We start from the raw sequence: 16443 nt of genomic DNA on the forward strand, positions 1-16443 counted from the left end.
CCAGCCCACTTTGCAATCTCTTAATAATTCAGATGAGACGCAGAAATCACGCCTTTTACCCATCCCAGCCTCGGCCGTGAAAGAAATGCTGACGGCGCCCAAGTTGGCAAAAATATGGCCCAGATGGAGCCCCACCCTTTCCCTCCATCCTCTCCTCCTCGGGAAGAAATGAACTTGCAGCAAAGCAGCCGAGTCCTTCTGAGAAATGTGATTAAACGTCTTCGGGAATTATCAGCCCAACTTAAAATGGAACCTCTGGGTTTGGGGTGGGGTGGGGGCGCGTGGTGCACTGTGGTCTAAATGCCCGTTTAATTTAGAGGAACCAGGCGATAAGAGGGGTGCAGGGGACCAGACATAGGCACCGGGATTTTGCTGGGCAGACAGTTGTGCTGACCAGGGGTTTTTAGAGCCGGTCAGCGCGGGTCCCCAAGAGCAGGGGCCAGAGCTGGCCTCCGAGGCCAGGAGGTAGGTGCCGTGCCGAGGAGAGAGACTGAACGTTTCCTGTAGGTAGAGTCAGCTGTCTGGCGCTGCCACCGGGAAGGACAGTTCCATAACTCCAGGGCAGCTTGGACACCCCTAGATGGCCCGCACTTGCCTAGTGTTTAGGGCTGACCTCACGCACACCCCCTGAGTCATGCCCAGGTGCCCTGTGCCAAGTGAGGAAAGAGAATATCGCACATGGAGGTTTGATTGTCTCCTGATGGGCCAACAAAAGAGTTTTGACTCTCTCATTTCGAGGGCAGCCCTGCCATTGTGTGGCTGGGGAGGTTTAGTGAATCATTGTTTAACCAAGATCCCGCCAAGTATTTGAGCATCAAATAGTCCCCAGGTCCTAGCCGAGAGCCCCTTATTTGCCTGTGATTAATGGCCATTGAATGGGTATTTGATTACCTCTGCAGAGATCTTTAGAACAGTTTGTGTTCTGATTAAGTTATTGGATGTAAAAACACGCCTGGCGCTGGGAAGTCGGCTGGTTCCTGGCAGGCTGGCTCCCGTGGCTGCTCAGGGCTTAGGCAGGTGCCCTTCGGTGGCTCCAAAAAAAAAAAAAATACCCCGCAGAATCTGGGCTGGGGCTTTTTTTTTCCCCCAATGGCTCAAGGTGTGCAGGGGAACACCTGCTTACAGCTCTAAGCCTGTGAAGCTCTATCAACGCTGTGATCCGTGTGGGGGTCTAAGGCTGTTGCATGTTTTAAGCAAGTGTCTCAGCTTTCTGGGGTTCACAGTGAGTCAGCTCACCCCTTGGAGGCACGTGAGATGCACGGGGGGAGAGGGGAGAGATTTTTCGGTTCACATGTGTGGGCTGTGAAGAGGAGCGGAGAAGCGTTTCTGTGGTGTAGCAAGAGTAGCGAGAGGGGCTGGGAAGGCCATCTTGGGCCATGGAGAGGGGTGCCTTGAGAGATGGGAGACCCCCCCGCCTATGGACCAGGGAAGCAGCTGGGTAGCAGGAATGCAAAGAGACTGAAAGGAAACCAAGAAGTAAGTACGCCCCCAGGAAACAGTAGCCATGGCCATGTGCAAAATGAGAGTTCTGAGATTTGGGAGACCATGCCATAGACATCAAGAGAGAAAACAGGATTTGGGGGACGGGCGTGAGGGATGGGTGCAGTTTTAGAGACCGACAACCGTCTGCCCCAGGTGTGACACCCAGAACTGGTCTGGAGAGGACTGTGGGTGTTTGAAGGCATCATGATTCCAGGGGTGGAAAAAAAATACCATTGTAGTTTGGCAAAGAATAGGTAATAATGTTTGTCCCAGATCCTTAACCTGGCAGGCACCATACCAAGGATGATATTTCTAGTGGTTACTACATTATTTTTTTTTCTGAAATTTTCTAATTATTAAAAAGATGGCTTTTATTTTTGGTGTGTGGACTGAATAGTCTTGATTTGTCCTATGATGAAGAGCAGAGGTGTTAGAATACACATAAGTCTGTTCTACTTCCATCTGCAAACTGTGAGTTGGAGGAAAGGGAAATTAAGAAAACAGTCCCATCTGCTGCTGCATCAAAAAAGATAAAACCTAACATCTAAATTCTTGAAGGACCTATCTGCTGGAGACCATAGCATATCGCCAAAAAAAAAAAAAAATTGAAGGAGACACAAAGAAATAGAGGAACGCCCAGTACTCATGGGTGTGTGTGTGGGGGGGAGTGTGTGTGTGTGTGTGTGTGGTGAGAGGCAGCATTATGGAAATAGCCCTCTTACTGGAAGCATCTGCAGATTCAATACCATGCCCACAAGAATGCCCGTGGCATTTCCCCATGTGATTGATCAAGCAATTCTATAAACTTTTTGTGGTGCTACAGAAGCACCCCTGAATCGCCAGAGCAATTAATTCCAAGCAGAGAAAAAAAAAAAGAATTAAAATAGAGGCCAGGTACTCCTTACCATCAAACTATTTTGCAGAGTGACAGTCATTAGAACAGTATGGTCCTAGCACAAAGGCCAAGAGACACACCTATGCTCAGGAGTGAGCCTGGAAACAAACTCCACTCTGGAGTGGCTGGTTTTGGTTTGTTTTTTAAGTTGTGGCGATTTTTCTTTCCTGGAGGCTGACAAAAGAGCAAATCTGGTTGAGATGGATCCCCCCTTCCTTTTTTATTTTTTTAAAGGATTGCTTCCCCCCCACCACCTCCACCTACAAAGGCCTGCACATTTGCATGGAACACAGCCCCAGCCGGTTCTGAGCAACATTTGCTGGCAGCTCCCAGATCTTCGGGTGCCACGTAGGAGATAGAGCTCCCCGATGAGATTTGGGCGTTGTTTGATCCCTCTCCAGCTCCCCCTGCAGCTCCTTTGCATAGGGTGGAGAGTGGGAGGGCCCATTGTCTTCAGGTCCCATCACGCTCTCCCGCCCAGCGCTTGGCTGCCCCACTTTTGAGCCTTCCACCGTGGGCCCCGCATTTCCTGGAGATGGAGGAGGGAGGGCCTGCTGGGGGTCCCATTGCCGTGTCGTCAGTGCTGGAGTAGGGCGGTTCCTCCTGGCACATGCCCGCAATAAGACCCACTCTTATGGGGCTGGAGCGGTAGCACAGCGGGTATAGGGTGTTTGCCTTGCATGTGGCTGACCTGGGTTCAAGTCCCAGCATCCCATATGACCCCCCAAGCACTGCCAGGAGTGATTCCTGAGGGCAGAGCCAGGAGGAAACGCCTGTGCATCACCGGGTGTGACCCAAAAAACAAACAAACAAACAAAAAGGACGGGCTCATCTATGGATCTAGAACCCTCAGTTCACTGCCCTTGAGCTCACCGCTCACCCTCACTCCCGGGGTGCCCGGGGCTCTTAGTCCAGCAGGTCTTTCCTTGGGGGGGGCGGTTGGCACCACAGTGGGCGATGTTCTGACATCACACCAGGGTCGGCCACGTGCAAGGCAAAGGCGTCAAGCCCTGTATCAGCTCTCTCCCAGGCCTGTTCCGTGGGGTGGGGTCTGTCGTGGGGTCTGTCCTCAGGGGGAGGCATATACCCCCACACCCAGACTCACACACAAGTGCTGGTGTAGACAGGCATTTTTTTCCCCCCTTGGCTTCCAGAGCACCCACTGATGTGTCCCCACCTCTGCTTGTTCCTGCCCTTGTGTGGGCCGTGGGCCAGATCTACCCACCTGAGACAGCCGGGCCTGACTCCCCCAGCACCTGCCACTCCCGGGCTGCCGGTCCCTTTCGGCGCCGAGCCTTGGCAGCCTGGCACCGGGAGTAGGCAGTGAGGTGCGGTCCCAGCCATGCCGCAAATCCCTCACGGCACTTCACCAGAAGCCCTGTGACTTGCTCGGGGGCCGCACGGCCGGTCGGGACCTGACATGAGGTGTCAAGGCGGCAGACCTGCACGTGGACCTTTGATTTTCATCAATTTGGGTTCAGGACCACCAGAATTGTATCTGGCAGTGCCCAGGGGACTGTGCTCAGGTTGAACCAGAAGGATGGCCCAGCCCGTTGGTTCTTTACACGGTGTTCATGCATTTGGCTCACGTGCTCAGTTTCTTATTTTATTTTTTGCTTTTTGGGTCACACCCAGCGATGCCCAGCGGTTCCTCCTGGCTCTGCGCTCAGGAATTACTCCTGGCGGTACTCGGGGGACCATATGGGATGCCAGGTATTGAACCTAGGTCGGCCGCGTGCAAGGCAAACACCCTACCCGCTGTACTGTCGCTTCGGCCCTACTTTATTTTTGTTGTTGTTGTTTGCTCTCCTTGATTTCATCTTGAGTGGGGGGTTCTTTTGCAGCGTTACGTTTGTTCAACAGTACTTTCCTTCTGGGAAACAGAATTTCCAAGTCGGGAGCTGGTTCCTACAGCTTAGAAGCAGCCCTGCTTGTGTCCCCGCGGGCCCCCCCCCCCCCCACGTTTGTCCCTGTATAATCAGGATGTCATTGAGGTCTCACATTTGCCCGGGAAAGTGCTCCTAGGCCACAAATGGGTTGCCGTGGAGCTTCTGATTCTCCAGAGGGTTTTTAAACGTTCCCACTTGTAGCCCTATTGTTGCCCCAGAAGCACAGAGTGGGCAGATAACTGCCAGAAACACCCTTCCCCCCCCCATTCAAGACGGGGTTAACCTTGAATTCATCTGTGGCCGTGGCGAGTTCCAGAAGGTTCTCACAGTTGCCCCTTTTTCCATAGTGCCGACGGACCATTTCTAAGCTGAGCTCCCGGGTGGACAGCAGCTGTGGTCTCCACCTTCTCTGCCTTCCAGCAATGCTGGGTTTCTCGAAGGGACTCTCAGTCTTCGAAGCCTCTTCAGCAGAGGGGGGATGGTGCCTCGCTCGCGGTGGGGAGCGGGCCGGGGCTACTCTGCTTGGTGAGCACCCCGCTCTGGCCCCCTTCTGGGCTCATTTAGGGACAAGGGGGATGCTGGAGCACGAGGTGCATCTACAGGAGAAAATCCTGGTCTGGCCAGGTCTGCGGATTTGTCTGGGCTCTGTCCATCTCTGCCACGCCCTCCGACTCTGTCCAGCTCCGGTCAGCGGGGACCCTCCCTCCTCACTGTTCCCCCACAACTCCCTGGTTGAAGGGAGAGCTTGATCAGAGAAACCAATTCCCTTTCCGATCAAAGGGCTTTGCAGAAGAGGTGCCTTCATTTTTATTTTTATTTTTTTGGGGGGTGGGTCGGGCACCAGTAACGTCTCCATTGTGAGACTTCTTGTTATTGTTTTTGGCAAATCGAATATGCCACGGGAAGCTTGCCAGGCTCTGCTGTGCAGGCAAGAAACTCTCCGTAGCTTGCCGGGCTCTCCGAGAGGGATGGAGGAATCGAACCCCAGTTAGCCGCGTGCAAGGCAAACGCCCTACCCGCTGTGTTATCGCTCCAGCCCGCTGGAGCGAATCGATGAACAATGGGAGGACAGTGCTGTTGGGGGGAGGAGGGGAGTGATAGCATAGCGGGTAGGGCGTTTGCTTTGCACACCGGGACTTGGGTTTAAATGTAGCTACAGTGTTACATTGGGCAGGGGTTTGGGGCCACACCCAGTAGGGTTTACTTAATTGCGAGTGGTGCTGGGGATCAAAACCCGAGTCAGCCGCATGCAAGACCAACGCCCGAACCCCGGCACTATCTCTCTCTCTGGCTCCTATTTGGAACTCTTTTTAGCTCCAGAGTCGAACAATTATGACTGAGCTGAAATGGTTTTCTGAACATGAAATTTTTTGTCTGGTTTGGAGGTCACACCCGGCAGCGGCAGCGCTCAGGGCTGACTCCAGGCTCAGGTGCTCAGGGATCACTTTGGGGTAACTCCAGTCGGGAGGACCCTTTGGGGTGTCAGGGTCTGAAACCTGGTCAGCTGCTGCATGCAAGGCCAGCACCCTCCCCGCGGTGCCCTCGCTCTGTATTCACGCCTCATGCGTCCCACTCCTGGGCCTGTCTCGGCAGCCTGGGGTCGTGTTCTCTCCATGACCTTGGCAAATATTTGTCATTCCCTCCTGTCAGTCGGTCGTCACGGGTGTCATTCCTTCCACCGGGACCAGCCCTCCGCCTACCTGGCCCTGCCAGCCCCTGCCAGTCAGTGTCCGGGTCGTCCCCCAGGATGCTCTTCCCGTCCATTGGGACATCATCTCCTCCCGCGTCCCTGCCCACACGCCTGCTCAGGCCCTCTGCCGTGCTGCTGTGTCGCCTGTAAGCGTTCTCCAGCCACCCATGGGCGATTGATTGTGACAGGCACCAGTATGTGGCAAGAGAGAGAGAGAGAGAGAGAGAGAGAGAGAGAGAGAGAGAGAGAGAGAGAGAGAGAGAGCAGGCGGGTTGCGCTGCTTTGCATGCGGACGACCCAGCTCCAGTCTCCAGCATCTCTTAGGCTCCCCCAAGCCCAGCAGGCATCAGCCCTGAGCTCAGAGCCAGGAGTCAGCCCTGAGCACCGCCTGCAGTGTTCCAGCACCCGTCTCTTACCCTGTACATTCCCCAGCACTAGTGTCCCTGGATTCCCTTCCTCCCCCTCACGGCCAGCCTCTTTCCTCCCTCTCCGTCCCTCCCTGTCTGTTCCTCTCTCCCTCCCTCTCTCTCTCCCTCTCATCCCTCTCCCTCTCTGTCTCTCTCTCTCTCCTCTCTCCGCGTCTCTCTCCCTTGGCCCTGATAGTCTGCACAGGCAGTTTCTTTGTCCGCTCATCTGTCAAGGTGCTTGGGTGCTCCCCGCTCGCCAGCAGCCCTGCGATGCACAGGGGCGCCCCTGTAATATCCCTCAGCGCTGGTGACTTCTGTGTTGGGGGTCAATGGCGAGTGGGTGTGGAGCTGCGGGTCAGGTGGGAGGTTCCCTTGGTCTCACCCAGTTGTTCTCCCGCCTCTGCTCACAGTCTGCTAACAGTCCTGTTTGGCACTCCACCGTCCCAGCACCATGTCCACCCCAAAGTGCCCGCCCCCCCCCCCCCAGAGGCTCCTGGGCCCCTCCGCCCCACCCCCTTGGTAAACTTGCTCTTTCAGCTCTCGGGGTCTCTTATCATCGGGCCATTTGTCACTCCTTTCCTGTGTGTTTCTTTATGTGCCACATATAAAGACTTGATATCTGACCTTCTCCCTGTGGCTTCACACCCACTTTATGGCTCACCAAGCACAGCCAGGTGTGACCCCACCCCCCCCACATCTCCAAGCTGGATGCGGCCCATCCTTCCCCTCCCCCAAATAAAATTCAAAAAAGGCCACCAGATTTAGGGGATTTTATTAATAGGTGCAGGTCAAGCCGTTTGCTTTTGGATCAAGGTGCTTGGAAATTAGATAAGCGCTACGCAGCTGCACACGGGCTAGTTCTGGGAATGGATGCAGACTCGGGCATGGGTAGCTGAGGGTCAGAGAATCCTACCCTGGGGAGGGCTCGTCGCTGGGCTCCGGGTTCTGCTCACTGGAGTGCTGGGATCCCCAGGGGGAGCTGGGGAGGGAGGTATCCCAGTGCCCAGGTCTGCCACGGAAGACATAAATGGCCAAAAGGGCTGATGACGGTGACCCCAAGTCCCTGGCAGAAACAGCCAGCCAGAGGTTCTGTGCTTGGGGCTGGAGCGATAGCACAGCGGGGAGGGCATTTATTGACCTTGCATGCGGCCAACCTGGGTTTGATCCCTGGCATCCCAGAGGGTCGCCTGAGCACTGCCAGGAGTGCAGAGCCAGGAATAAGCCCTGAGTATCGCCAGGTGTGTCCTTAAGAGCCTTCAAGGGAGAATAAAGCCAGCGGCCCAGGAAATACTGGGGTCCTTGTGCCTCCGTGCTCAGCTGGGGTAGGTCCCTGCAGGATGGTGGGCAGAGAACCTGCACCCCATCGTAGGGTGTTGCGAGCTGCTTGAGACCGTACCCGTTCCTGGAAAGCTTTGTCACTTTAAGTAGCCCAGAAGTCTTTCTCAGGGGGCCTGTGTCTGTCTCTGTGCAGGGTGGTGTCAGGGGCTCCATCTGGAGAGGCAACTGGAGGGGAATGGTCAGGATGCAAGGGTTGAGGTGGGGTCTGGAGCCAGATTGTTTTGACCCGCGCTTCCTCTTTGGTTACGTTCCCCGAAGCCCCAGTGTGGAATCTCATACTCCTTCCTGCCGGATCCTTCCTCCCCTGCGGAGCCCCCCAAACCCTGCAGTGACCAGTGGAGGAAGCCAGAGTCCTGTGCTGCTCTCCAGCTGATAAGGGGGCTGTCCACCACCGTAACTGTCAGCCAGGTCATTCTCCTAGTCACCTTTGGTCCTGGGAAAGCCCCCGGGGAATCACTGGAAATCCTTGCTTCCTGGAGGGGGCACCCAGCTCTCTGGGATTCCGTCCCCCTCTGTGTAATTACCAAGCAGCTAGGAAACCTCGGGTCTCTCTCGCCACCTGCACTCAGTGGTCTTGGGCCGCTCTCCCACCCGGGATGGCCGATCCCATGGGTGGACGAAAGAGGGCCAGGCTGGTTAATGATCAGTTGCCGTATATTCCATTCTTTCCACATGCCTGTTCCAGTCTCACTAAGCCCCTCAATCCTGTCTCCTGTTAATTCTACGTTTTTCTTTTTCTTTTTTCCTTTTTGGATCACACCTGGCAATGCACAGGGGTTACTCCTGGCTCTGCACACTCAGGAATTACTCCTGGCGGTGCTCAGGGGACCATATGGGATGCTGGGAATCGAACCCGGGTTGGCCGCGTGCAAGGCAAACGCCCTACCCGCTGTGCTATCTCTCCAGCCACAAATTCTACTTCTTAATATTAGGCTTTTTGTTGTTTTTTGCTTTCTGGGTCACAGCCAGCAATGCACAGGGGTTACTCCTGGCTCATGCACTCAGGAAGTACTCTTGGCAGTGCTCAGGGACCATATGAGATGCTGAAATTGAACCCAGGTTAGCCGTGTGCGAGGCAAACACCCTACCCGCTGTGTGCTATTGCTCCAGCGCAATATTAGTTATTTTGTATGGACACAGTAAGAGATAAAGTTTATAGGGTGGGTCTCCTGGGGACATCTCACTATAGATCTCAGACTAGAGTGCTCAGGCCAGATTAATCTGTCCTTACCCCAGCAGGGTCCTAATCCAGTTGTTACTTTTTGGATCACGACAGAATTTGTCCATGACCATGCTCTTAACTTGTAGTTAAGTATTATGGCACTTTGGCCTGGCCCATTTCAATGCCAGGGTAGCTCACAGTTTGCCCTGGGTTCATCCTCTCTCTCGTCAGAGCCCTGCTTTTTGGGTGCTAGGAAGTAAGGGCAACTGAGGCTTTAAGTCGAGAGAAGAGATACCCAGGAGTGACTGTCATTTGGAGTCAATTAACTCCCAGGTTACAAAAGCATAGCAGTAACTGTCTTTCTGTGTCTATACAAAAGGACTTTGCTCTGAATTAACTATGCAAACAAAGGACATCAGGAGAAGAGAAAAACGATATTTACAAGTTAACAGAGTCTGATTAGGAGATAAAGGTGATTGACTGGTTGGGGAATCAGAGCACAGAGAAGGAGGATACAGATAGACACAGAGGAATGGGAGCACTGTGATAAGAGTAACCCAGTAAACCTAAACTCTTCTGTGGCAAGGTAGAAGGGATGAACCAATGTTATCCTACACCCCTCTTTGAGCAGCTGCCCTATGTGGGACCCGGGCATCCCAGCAGAGACCGCCTGGTCATTCATTGCCAGCACACCATCACTACATGCTGTCACCAGGGTGATATTTCTGGGCCTGCCTTGGCTCCACCCAGTACCTTCCCCTCAGAACCAGGGTTGCAGTGCCCACTTACACTGCACCTGGGGTGTGAAGTCACTTACCTGTGCCCTTTGAAGCGACTCAGAAGTTGACCGGGCGTTCCCCTTGTCTTCCCTCTCCCACCCTCCCCTATCCCACTGGAATCAGGACCCAGTCCTGACCCGGCCCTCCAGACTTTTGATGCACAGATCAAAGGCCTTTCTCATCAAGAATATTCAGCTCTAGAACCATCAGTGGAGAAGTTCATTGTTTCGAAGACGCACCTCCCTGCTTTGACACACCTCAAAGCAGGGGTGTGGTGGGCCTGATGGGGCCTGTTTTGGGGCTGCCCAAGACCACTGGGGGTTCAAAGACAAGGATTCCATACACAGGCGGTGTGATGGATAAACCTCAAAAATGAAGTGAGATTGGGCAGCCAAAGTGAACACGTACCCTGTCAGTGCATTTGTGTGACTGGTGGTGGGTCCTTGCGGGAGAAAGGAAGTTGAAGAGGCTGAGCTGGGAAGTGGTGGTGGGGATGAAGGGTCCTCCGGAAGGGTAGGAGGGAATCTCATGTGTGTGTGTGTGTGTGTGTGTGTGTGTGTAAATAATGACTGAAAACTGATGGTCTTTGATGATGGTTGCATTGCTCAAGAACGTTGCTAAAATCTGTTGAATTGTGTACTGGGAAGAGGTCAGAAATAAATTAATAAATAAAAGTATGCTGTGTACGTGCACTGTTGTGTTTAACAAAGAGCGAACAGGGTCCAGCTCGTGGTTTGAATCATAGTTTGGTTATAAGGAAGCCGAGGAGTCATGTATTTGGATGACTGTGTCCAAATAGGTGAAGTGCTGACCTCACTCGGGCCATGTGGGATTCCTCACGGTCCTGCATTTTGACGGGGAGTTTTGGGCTGCGTCGCGGGGACTGGCTTGTGGACCAAGGGAAGATGGTGGCCGAGCCAGTGGTGGAACCCAATGATTCCCTGAGAACACGGCGGGGGTGGGTGAGGAGGTGGTCCCTGTCTCTCTTCTTCTCACCCCGCCCTCCTTCCCACTCTACACAGGGCATACTTAGTCTTTCTCTATCAAAATACTAACTTAGGAGAGCAAATTAAAATTACCCCCGTGCGTGACAGACCCTCTGCAGACATGGATGTCTTCAGGATGTTTGCTAACTTCCTGAAAGATACTCCTGGAACTTGGGAGTATGTAAAGATATATGTGTGTGTGTCTCTCTGTGTGTGTGTGTGTGTGTATATATATATGTACACATATATATCCCTTTTCCCCTCCCCCCCTTTTTTTGTGTGTGTCACACTTGGCAATGTACAGGGGTTACTCCTGGCTCTGCAGTTCGGTGCTCGAGGGACCATACGGGATGCTGGGAACTGAACCTGGGTCGGCCGCGTGCAAGGCCCTACTCTCTGTGCTATCACTCCAGCCCCTCTCCCCTCTTTTTAATGAACATGTGGTTAATTACAGGTCATTCTTTATGGCAGGCCAGCTTTCCCCCTCTGTGTACAGGAATCAAAGTTCCAGCCCTTTCCAGCACCAACAAGCCTCCTCTGTCTGTTCCTCCATGCCCACCCGTTTCCATTCATAGCCACCAGACTTGGTCCAGCGTCTAAGAGTGACCTTTGTTGCCTTTTCCTGGTGTATTTGCTGTAGCTCTTCCTGTTCCACACAGGGGTGAGACTTCCACCTGGCTAGGGTCTCTCACTCCCGACTTGGTCTCCTGAGCACATCAGCCTAGCCCCAGCCACACTGCCCAGAGCAGCCCTTGTTTGTGTCCAGCGGCAGAGCTGTGTCCTCGATAATCTGGAGCACGGCTGCTCTCTCTGCCTGTCCATGGATGTTTTGGCTGATCCCACATCTCGCCTCCTTGTGAAGACTGCTGCTTTGGTGTGGGGGGAGCGAAGAGCTCGTCAGCAGGTGCCTTCCCGTCCTTAGCACCCGTGTCTCACGGTGGCATGGTCAGGCCAGGTGTAATAGCCATTTTATTTAAGAAGTTTTCATACTGTTTTCCCCAGAGTGGCTGCCCCAGGTTTCATTCCCACCCTCCAGGGGTGCTTTTACCCTCTATCCCCCATCTTCTTTTTTTTTTTTTAATGTAGGAGTACTGCTATTTATTCAGCCATTGATTAAGCTGATTGAGCAGGGCATGAACTCTGCATTACTTTAAAAAAATTTTTTTCAATTGGATGTCTATGAGATTAGACCATTACAAAGCTCTGTTCATAATTGGATTTCAGTCATTCAGTGATCTAGCACCCATCCGTCCACCAGTGTACATTTCCCACCATCAGTGTCCCTCTTTTCCCCACCACCATCCCCCAAACCCACTCTCCTTACCCCAAGCCTCCCTCTATGTGAGATACTTTCCTTCTTGCTCTCTCTTTCCTTTTCCTTTTGGCATTCTGGTTTGCAGTACAGGTGCTAAGAGATCATGGTGTTTGTTCAGGGCATTCAGTATTTTTATTGGGATGGTAAGGCTGGAGTAGCTTTTCAATTGGGTGGCAGCTTTGGGGTGTGGATGTGACTGCCGAGGCCTCTGGACGGACAGGGAGGTGGGAGGAGGTAGCCCATCCCGACCCCAAGAACGCCTGGAGATTTCAGCCACAAAACCCACATACCCAAATTTTCACCAGACTGTATCTCCCCATCTTTACACACTTTAGCACGCTGACTTGGAGGCTGCAATTTGTGTTAATTAAGCCGTATCCAAGTGTGAGCCATGGGTTGTACATGAGGGTGACAGCATGTCAAAGCTGTCCTTACGTGGCACCAGTTGACCACCCCCTCAGCCTCCTGGGGGCTGCAGGTGGAGGGGTGCAGAGTGTGGTCTGGCCACCAGCACCGCCTATGGGCAGCAATGGCACACTTGACACACATGCTGTGGGAAGACAGGTTGGCGGTGGGTGTTCACATGCTGTGTGATGATGATGATTGTTGTACACCCACCCCCACCCTTTGTTGAGCCTGTTAGAATCCACAGGGACTTGGTTTTAGTTCTGGACACGAGGCTTTGGCAGGGACTGGCCTTCTGGCTGTGGGCAGAAGGCTCTGGCCAGGGAAGTGGACCAAAGCGATGAATGACCTCTGAGGGTTTACATCTGATGGGGCTGGAACTTGCTTCTTTTAAGTGTTTGAAGGATTAGGAGGTCCTAGGAAGGCAAGATTGGGGGGCCAGAGATGAGGCTCCAGCTTTGCACATGGCTGAGTTTGATCCCAATACTGCATATGGTTCCCCCTGAGCACCAGCAGGAGTGAGCTCTGACTGCCACCAGGTGCAGCCCCAAATATTCAGTTCCATGCTATCTAGGAAAAGATTGGGCTTTCCCAGTTTCCAGGGAACCCCACCCCCCCATCCCCCAGCCATTTCCTTCATGCCCCAAGGGAGATCCGGCAGGGACCAAATCCCGTGGCGTGGTTATGAGAGAGAGGGCCTGGCAGGTGGGTGAAGGGAATTCACCCGAGGGGTTGATGCAGAGAAACTTGAGAATAACCCTATGAGACCGAGGCCGGGAATTTGACATGGCAGCTTTGATGGCGTATCTCTTGCCGAGCTCCGGGGTCCTCTTGGTCTTTGAGCCAGAGCACGGGGGGTGGCTATGGAGTTTCCAGGATACATCCTCTCCGGGGTAACCTCATCCCCGGAGCTTTCAGCATCATGGGCCTCCCACTCGGTGAGGTGGAGGATTGAGGTTTCTTAGCCTGTGTTTGCCCTGGTACCCGACGCTTGGCGAGACCTCCCAACCCTCAGAGGCCCAATCCACCTTTGGAAAAATCAGCAAAGGGCTGGTTTTCACAGATCCGGGCATATCTGTGTCACCTTACCTTTCCTTTTTGAGTTTATTGTTGTTGTTGTTGTTCTCTTTTCAACCAACTTGATGCTTTTAAAAGCTGTAAAGTTAAAGGTAAAGGCCCTCCCATTGATCGTCGATTTGCTCGAGCGGGCCCAGTAACGTCTCCATTGGAGACTTTGTTGTTACTGTGTTTGGCATATCGAATACTCTCGGTAGCTTGCCGGGCTCTGCCTCTTAAAAAGTTGCAGTTCTTGGGCCAGAGAGATAGTATAGTGGGTAAAGACACTGGCTTTGTGCTGAGGTTTGAGCCCCGATACCAATACGGTCCCTTCCAGAAGCACCATCAGGAGTGATCCCTGCCAAAGAGCCAGGAATAAGCTCTGAGCAGGGCTGGGTGTGGCCTCCTCCCAAAGCCCCCAGGCAGAAAAAAATAATTTTTTTTTGAATTCTTCATTGCAGAAAGCATGAGCATTTTCATGATGCTGAAAACATTTGGGGTGTAAATGTACATGGTGGGGGGGGCGGGGGCGGACACTTACATGCTGTGTGTCCCCTGTTTTTGCAATAGCTACTTGAGAAGTTTAAAATTAACTAGATGGTGCAAGAATCTATAGAAGTCCCCCATCTGGAAGAGACAGTTGTTAAGGGTTCGAGGGTCATTAGAGGCATGGGAAGGTCAGCAGCAGGCCCGTCAGAGGTGCCCCAAGGAGGCGGTGTCCAGTCACTCTTCATTAAGCCTGAGACAGGAAGCAGAGGCCCAACTTTATCCCATCTGGCCTGACCTGCAAGGAAACTTCTAGTCTCACCAGCTTCTCGCTGGGCACTTGGGCACTCCCTGACCTGTCTTGACTCACAAAGTACTTGGTGGGTGTCCCCAGCGGCCTTCCTGGCGGTGTGGCAAGGCCTGTGCTTCTCTCATTGGAGGGAACCCCTCGAAAGAACATTGTGTCACCTTAGGAGCAAACTCCCAACCTGGGAATGACGTGGGGGGTGGGGGGAGAGAAGGAGGGTTCGAAGTTCCCCCACTATGCTCAAGGTGAAAGTCAAGGCAGTTGCATTTGTTTTTAAAAGTGCCACTTAGCAGAATCGCTTCACGTAACTCAAGTAAAATTAGTGTACTAATTAGCCTCCAATTAGGGAACAGGAATTGATGTCATCTGCAGTTGTTTCACTATTAGCACTTGCATGGAACGGAGGGGACATTCTGACACTCACCAGCCCTTATCAGTATTGTCACAAGGTTTATTTTTCACTCCCCCAGTTTGAATTAAAACACACACACACGCGCACACACACACACACACACACACACACACACACACACACACACACGGCGAAGTTTCAGCCTCTCCGCCCACTGCTGTTTGGCGGGTATTTTTGCTTCTCTTAGGTACCGTCTCTTATTCTTTTACCCCTGCCACGGGCTTATTACATATGAATGCATAAGATATTAAATACATATGCATTTAAAATATTGTTTTGATTTGTGGGTGGATTGTTTTCTCTTCAAGGGCCTGTCTGGGGAAATGAGTAATTTTTCATATCCTGTTCTTGCAGGAAGAATTTTAAATCGTTTCTCCAAAGACATTGGGCATATGGATGACTTGCTGCCCCTGACCTTTCTAGATTTCATCCAGGTAATGTACCCGTCGTGCCAAGCCGTCTGCCGCGTGGAAAGCCCGGGTCTTCCTCGGGCCTGGGCCCGTTCCCGGGGGCTGAGGGCGGGCCTTCCCACCTGGCGCTGGAGCGTGTTATCTTAGCGCGAGGCCCTGTTTGTCAAAGAAAGGTGTGGTGATGGTTCGCAGGCTAAGTTAACATGAGTAAGAACGCCGTGTGTGGGCGTGGCCGCACGCTCATGGCAGGGTCGGGTCGGAGCGCCTACTTGCTGGGTAAGTGCTTCTCCACCTGCCTTCCAGGGATCTGGCATGAATTTCACCTTACTGCGAACACATTTCATAATACAGAAACAATCACCTCGCACGGAAAGATAGCCCAGATTAACTAAATTATGCATTGTATTACCACAAAGGGCAAATATTTACTGCACCGCTTTTTTGGGTGGTGGTGGAAGCGGGGAGGGGGGAGAAAACCAGGTGTGGTTACTTACAAAGAAGAGATTAGTAATAATAAAGTGAAAATAATACTTTGTTAACAAGGACAATAGGGAGTAGTTATGGCAGAGACAAAGCCTTTCAAAGCGAGTTTGTTTAAGCCAATAATTTGAGGACGGGATCAAAGTCAGCTCAGAAAAATGTCTTTTTTTTGTTGTTTTTTCTAGGCAGCTTTTCTTTCCCTGTGTTGATTGCTCTGAGTCTTAGAGGTGTCTTTTTTGGAACAACACACACACACACACACACACACACATACACACACACACACACATTCCACAAAAACCTTTTTCGTTGCCTCTGAACTTTGAGGTTCTGGAGAATAACTTGGGGCCGGCTGCTTTCTCCTCTCCGCCCTCCTCGATGTTGCTTCTGTGGCGTGTTTGCTCTTTTGTCTCATTCTGTCTCCTTTACAGAGACGCCAGTGGGGGAACTTTCCTCCTCAGAGCCCCTGGTGTTGATTTTGAAAATGAAATGCGTTTCTCACAAGCCGTACGTGACCCCGCCGCTAGGCTGCTAGTGGAGGATTTGGGACATTTTTTTCCTTCTCCCCCCCCCCCCCCACCCGCAGTGTGTGTGTGTGTGTGTGTGTGTGTGTGTGTGTGTGTGTGTGTGTGTGTCGAATACCCATTTCTGGTCAGGAGCTCACATCCTCTGGTCCTCTAGGAGGTCACAGGCCGTGGAAGAGTGACTTTTAAGGTGTGCAGTCCTGAGCATTTCCCTCACCCACATACTCATCCACCGCAGTTCTCACAGGCTCTTCAAGTTAAAAAAAAACGGGTGGGGGTGATGGGTGCTAGAGAGATTGTACAGCCGGGAGGGCGCGTGCCTTGACACAACTGACCTGGGTCCAATCCCGCGCACCGCATGTGGTCACTGAGTCCCGCTAGGAGTGAGCCCTGAGCATGACCTGATGTGGTCCCAAAACA

General features: G+C 52.7%; 1 protein-coding gene across 1 annotated transcript in view; it reads left to right on the forward strand.

The window, feature by feature from the left end:
* ABCC4 (ATP binding cassette subfamily C member 4) overlaps positions 1 to 16443 on the forward strand; it is a 211844-nt gene that overhangs the window by 125651 nt on the left and 69750 nt on the right. Inside the window, exon 20 of the mRNA XM_056109770.1 lies at positions 14964 to 15043. Within this exon, the coding sequence (XP_055965745.1) occupies positions 14964 to 15043 (80 nt within the window). The remainder of the gene's footprint in view (positions 1 to 14963; positions 15044 to 16443) is intronic.

Source organism: Sorex fumeus, unplaced genomic scaffold, assembly GCF_029834395.1.
Source record: "Sorex fumeus unplaced genomic scaffold, SorFum_2.1 ptg000008l, whole genome shotgun sequence".
NCBI classification, from domain to species: domain Eukaryota; kingdom Metazoa; phylum Chordata; class Mammalia; order Eulipotyphla; family Soricidae; genus Sorex; species Sorex fumeus.